This window comes from Nymphalis io, chromosome 9 (genome assembly GCF_905147045.1).
Source record: "Nymphalis io chromosome 9, ilAglIoxx1.1, whole genome shotgun sequence".
Taxonomy (NCBI): domain Eukaryota; kingdom Metazoa; phylum Arthropoda; class Insecta; order Lepidoptera; family Nymphalidae; genus Nymphalis; species Nymphalis io.
The window spans coordinates 13,881,814-13,887,976 of NC_065896.1; the positions used below are offsets into that span (position 1 = coordinate 13,881,814).

General features: G+C 34.8%; 1 protein-coding gene across 1 annotated transcript; it reads right to left on the bottom strand.

The window, feature by feature from the left end:
• Window positions 1-950: 950 nt before the first annotated feature.
• On the bottom strand, window positions 951-6,163 carry LOC126770868 (eukaryotic translation initiation factor 3 subunit B). The gene is made up of 10 exons (XM_050490475.1): window positions 5,982-6,163; window positions 5,466-5,781; window positions 5,008-5,194; window positions 4,460-4,686; window positions 3,824-4,000; window positions 2,966-3,542; window positions 2,631-2,749; window positions 2,290-2,443; window positions 1,589-1,697; window positions 951-1,337 (listed from the first exon to the last, which is right to left on the bottom strand). The coding sequence occupies exons 1-10, from the start codon at window positions 6,106-6,108 to the stop codon at window positions 1,243-1,245; spliced, it is 2,088 nt and encodes a 695-aa protein (XP_050346432.1). The 5' UTR covers window positions 6,109-6,163; the 3' UTR covers window positions 951-1,242.

The following is a 6,163-nucleotide window of genomic DNA, read 5'->3' on the forward strand; positions in this document are numbered from 1 at the left end:
TACATAAACAAACATAATATAACATCATAATTAGGTACGTTCGGCCATAAGCAGGTAGCGGGCCTGCTCAATGCTCATACCTGCGCATTACGCACCACTCGCTCGAGATTCATCTTTCCGACGCGAAGCCCATGTCTGTCGATAGTAGTTCGCTCGATAACTTACGCATTTCGCTCATTAATATATAAAAAACAAATAGATACACACACAGCGTCTCAAAATCGTCTGCATTAAATGAGAGCACAATTCAACATTGTGTTGGCTGGCAGGCTGTCAAAGACTATGATAATTTTTCAAATCCATTTAAAACAACCTCCACGTCGTCTCAACAAGCTTCAAACTCGTTGAAATTCCACATAGGATAGCTCCACGATACTCTCGACAGTTACCTCTTTTCGGATTTATAAGTATTTTTTTGGGTAATATATGCCTTGTATGACAGAAAAAAAACGGTATGTAAAGTAGCACGCAGTATAATAAATATTATACTTATTTATAAGGCTATAAATTAAACGTATTGCTTTATGAGTATTTTTTTTAAATAGAGGTCTTTAAAAATCGAATGATTTTAATTAAAAAAAGGAATTTTTGTAATGCTGTGAAAATTTGTTTCTTTTTACTGGGATAATATATAAATTAACACAACTCAAATATCCCCCATAATAGTTTTAATTGTAAATACGATTTTAAATAACAGACAAAATTCATGAGTACTATTACGCGCGACGTCGAGGCGAGCCGTAAGCGATAGCTGCGAAAATCTAAGTAAGATGTTGTATAAAAAGAAGTGTTTTATTGTCCAAATCAGTAATTGACATTGTAACAGTATGCTTCAATTAATATCCTCATTGCGTATGTATGATTTCATTGTATGGTGACCATGAAAACAAAATTGATACTATAAAAATATATATATTAAAATAAATACTACAGGTAGTAAAAGACCAATATCCATTTGAAACATATAAATTTAATATGATTTCTATAAACATTACCTATTGTATAATTTATAAACCGAAATCTTACACTGAACATAATAACTTTGTATACGATTATTTGTGACTATAATGTGTTATATGGGGTACGGTACAAAAAAACTGTCAGATGGTGTTTGTCTGTTTATTAAAAAGTTATATTTGCTGATAGTTAAAAATTGGCGAATGGACCGGTCGGGACCGGTCGCAACCGGCTATCGAGGAGGTCGGAGTGATCCCCGACCTCTAAACGTGCGGAGTATGGCGACTACTCGATGACGGTTTGTTCCTCTTTAATAAAGAATTCTATAACTTCTTCCACAGTGTTCGTCGGGTCCGTGTCGAGACCGTCCGTGTCTACATCTGGAACGGAAATAATAACATTAAAGACTTAAGTGGGTGGCTGACGTCACAACATTGCCTTGTCCTGTCCTAGATAGGTAGGAGTCTGTAGCAGTGTGTAAACTGCACGGAAACGTATTGGCAGGTATTAAAGTTCGGTAGCCTGCCTGCCTGGAATTCATTTATTAACGACACACTCAGGAAAAAATGGCTGTCCTACAGTGCCGGGCCCCGACCAGAGCGATGCCCACCAAGGGAGTGAATATGCTTACAGTTCCTGAGCTCGAGTCTGCGCGGCTTCTGCTCGGCCCACTCGCGCGCCTTCAGCTCGCGATACTCCACGTACTTCTTCATCTGCTCCGTGCGCTTCGCCACCAGCTCCTACAACACCAAGGATATATTATATACTATATACTGGACATAACATGTACAGAGCGAGTGGTGTTCAATTATAAGATAAACAGTAGGTTCATCAATTACCCCTAATCGGTAGAGAGTATGATAACAGACATACAACTCACATTATATTTACTATTATTATTATTAGCTAATTCGGTAATGTTAAATTTTATGTGATACTAAAAATCTTGTATTTGTCTTTACACTTGAATTATACAATTTTCTATTATTTTGTCGCACACTTAGAGCCAGTGACGATGACCTTCACAACTACCACTTACGAAAGAACAGCTTGTCAGAAGATTGTCGTAAGTATAGAGTGTAATTATCAAATATTGATGAGCTGTTTTAGTATGTATACAAATATTTATTTAATATAAATGATTATTATATCAATAAATTTATCGATAAAGGTAGTTTGATCATAAAATATCAAATTTTCCTCTACTGAAATCTTAGCAAAAGCTAAAAGCAAATGCTTTACAGATTATTATGTCAAGCAGTAATTTTTTGCAGTGATTTTACAGCACACATGACATGTTGTTATTAGTGTGACAAAGTCGTGTTGTCTCACCTTGCTGGCCTTGCTGCTGCGCATGCGGTCCTTAGACTCAAACTGCGAGTAGTACTTCTTGAGGTTCTTCTTAATCTCCTTTTGCTGTTTCTCCGACAACAGAGTGGGCGGTCGCGGCCGCCACAGGAACTGGGCGAAGCCTTCTTTCATCACTCTGCAATATGCAAAAGCAAAATATTATCATTATATTGTAAATTAGTAATATCCAATTGTTAAATATAAATATTTTTTACTATTACTCATTAAACTTATAATTACATAACTTCTATTAACCATGGCATTTATTCATTAAAATATGTAAATAAAACGATGTATTGCATAATCATATACAAAAAGCTTACCTTCGAATGATCTTGCCCTGGAAGGACCACAGATAGTATCCACAGTCCATCTTGCACTTGAGTGACGACACGCCGGTCACGACGTAGCGCCCGGTTGGGTCCCACTCTATGCCAGAAACCTACAACAATATTTTCATAAAATATCTGTCTGTGTTACTATAAATGATTCAAAAACTGCTCATGTATATTTTATATAAAAAATAAACTTTAAGGAGGAAATTGCATATAAATCAAGATTGCACTTTTTAATTTAATAGATAAAACTATTGAAATGATTTAACAAACTTAAAAGTATTGAAAACTATAGTATGATTTTAAATATTTAAAAATGTTACCTGGTAATGGTCAGATATGTTCATGATGGTAAAGTCATTGGTGTCCACAAAAGCCAAAGCTCCACCAGTGAGCCCAAGGTTGGCTAACACAATAAATTGCCCCATCGGAGACCAGAACAGGTGGTTGAAAGTTCTGTCTAGCTTCTTCAACAATGTCGGAGCTTGACCAGTGTTTACTTGGTAGAAACTTATACAATTATTTGCTGCATCACCGTGTATAATAGAGAACTTAGAACCAATTGGTTCCCATGCAAATGCTTGTATTGGCTCTTTAATTTCAACAGAGTCCACAGGAATCTCTTTTTCTCTCATATGGAATATTTCAAAGTTGTAGTACATTCCAGAGTATTTAATTTCGTTTTTGTCTTTTTTGACTTTCGAGTAACGGTCTACTTTGACACAGAGATAATCACCGCTCTTCTGCCAATGTATTTTGCAGTCCGCAACAGAGAACAGATTTTTAGAACGTATTTCAGTGCGATTGGGGAGTTCTAGAAGTGTTACACGCGCGGGCACGTCTTTGTCTTCCGCGACCCAGTATGCTAGAACATTGTCGGTTGGCGACCAACAGAAGTCTCTGGAAATTGTAGAATTATTTTAAATACTAACAAGAGTACTATTTAAGAGATATGTTATCATTAAAAAGTTATATATGCCCATAGAGGTATGTATATCACTTTCAGTTATTAGATATTTTAGTTTTTTTTTGTATATGACAATTTACAATCAATTTCAGCTAATCAATGACATTTTTATTATTTTTTCTAAAACAATATGTACTTGTCTGGATTATAATTAATATTTACTATTTCTTTCATTTACACAATCTACAAATGTATGCATCACTGTTATACTCACCTAATACCAGGTATTTTAATTGATTTCTTATCTAGCAGACCGAAACTGGGAGTCTCATATACAGAGAGCATGTCAGCACCCAGCCGAGCAAAGAAACGATCGTCCTTACTCCAACGGAAGATTGGCCATGTCACATATTCATCAGGTGGAGGGAATGAGCGCTTTTCCTGTCCTGTTCTGTTGTTTAAAAATTATATTTTACTATAGGAAATTTTCTCATCTGTTTGTTATTTCTTAAGTATGTAATTATTCATAGAATACTTTGTTTCTAGGTCATCAAATAAATAAGTGCCAACAACATCTTTATTATAAACTGATGACATAGACATGATTTTGTTGTGCAGTATTTATTAAGATGTGTCATTATTGAAGTATGCATATAATACATACATTGAATACATTGAATACATTTTTAACATGTAATTTTTTATAATGCTATTATATAAAATATTTGTTAAATATACACAAAATTTAATTTTCTAACTTATAATTAAACTATGCAAAGTGATCACCAGAACCTGTTGGATGCAAATATTTAAATATTGTATATGGTTTAACATCTATTTAGAAAATAAGTTGTTAAAAGTCCTGGATGATTACATAATTTAAAAACTCATAAAGGTTAAATGTATTTACCTAATATCCCAAATAATTAGTTTCTTATCGTCACCTCTATCACTGTTTGGTGAAAAGGTAACAATATAGTTCTCACACGGTGAGAAGGATATAAATCTTGCCTCAGGATGGTAGAACTTTTGAAACTGACTGAACTTAGGGCCAGCCCATAAAGCCACTCCTCGCCAATGGAATGTAGCCAAATATGTACCAAGGGGTGACCATACTGCATATGTTTCCGTCCAGTTCTGAAATCAAACTCAAATAATACTATTGATTTAAAACTATCCTGATATGTGAAATATCTGAAAATTAGAATATATTTTACAATAATACAAATTATCAGCATAATATGTTGTTGAAATGTTTATAATTGTACACACAAGCCATTGATTATTAATTAACTTCAACAACAACAAACATTAATGCTACGCTGATGTTAACCACAAAAAACAAGCACATGACAGTCTTATCCCGAGTTTCCAATTAATTAGAATAATGGAATATTGTTGAAAGTAAGCAGCAATTACTTAATTTCTTATTAAATGATAAGATTACACTAATATTACCGGTCGCTCCTGTAGCACTATAGGCTCTGGTAAGGTGTTCTGCCACACTTGCAACGCTACCCCAGTACCAATGCCAACAAGGAACTGGTCATATGCATCTGGATCCATAAGATACCATTGCAGGTCAGACTGCACTTTGAATGGCTGAGGCGCTGGTGGCTCCCATTCTTTTGGAATATCTGAATACCTGGATAATAAGTTTTCAAAGTTAACATCTAGATCTTTGTACTTAAAAAAATTTAATTCATATGCACTATTACTTCGTACTGGATAATGATATTGATTATAAAACATGCAAACATCTAAATGTTATCTACTCAACACTTACATAGACGTTTTGATTAAGATTTAATGTTATTATATATTATGTTTAAATAATCATTGACTTTAAGGATCTGATTTAATATTTATTGTTGTGGATATCGAATAAAAACCGAAGAATATTAATTGATACTCACTTTTTGAAATCGGTGAAAAGATTCACTAAAAAGGTATGTTGTTTATCTAATTTACAATTATTAGTGGCTTGTACAGCTTCAGCGGCGTTCTGAGGATTGCTGTATTCTAGGAAAATGTAGCCTGTTGTGACTCCTGTCTCGGTGGTTGGATAATACTCGTTGACGATTTTCCCAAACTTGCTAAAGATCTTGTTTATTACACTCTGAAGTTTCTCCAGGCGCTCAGGCCCGACTTGGGGGCAGCCGTCAACAATTATCACATTTTCGTAACCGTCAGACTCCTTCGGCTTCTGTTCCAAGAGGTCTGCCAACAGTTCTGCAACGTCAAAGTGAGGTTATGAAATTTATTGAAGTCACCTTTTTCAATGGACAATCACAATAAATCAATTGAATGTCATAAAATAATTAACATTACGATTTCACATTGCTTTGAATACATCAAAAACACTAAAGAAATGCTTAAAGTTGTAGGTGACGCATATGGCCGGACCAACCTCGCATTAGCGGATTACCTACCCTCATCGGTTATATCATCTACGAATCCTTCAGTATCCTCAAAATTGGGCTCTTCATCAAAACTCTGTTCCTCATTATCACTTTGAGGTGTTTGATTCACTTTCTCATCGCCTTTTTTCTTTGCCATTTTGACGTTATAACGTGTGTTACCGGAAGACACGCCATTAGTGAACTAAATCCAT

What these genes read in the sequence shown, in the direction of transcription:
- LOC126770868 (XM_050490475.1), bottom strand. Translation starts at nt 6,108, where the DNA reads ATGGCAAAGAAAAAAGGCGATGAGAAAGTGAATCAAACACCTCAAAGT. An exon ending in TAGTGCTACAGGAGCGACCG is followed by an intron (nt 4,687 to 5,007) that starts GTAATATTAGTG and finishes GTTTGATTTCAG; the next exon opens with AACTGGACGGAAACATATGC. An exon ending in CTAATTATTTGGGATATTAG is followed by an intron (nt 4,001 to 4,459) that starts GTAAATACATTT and finishes TTTAAACAACAG; the next exon opens with AACAGGACAGGAAAAGCGCT.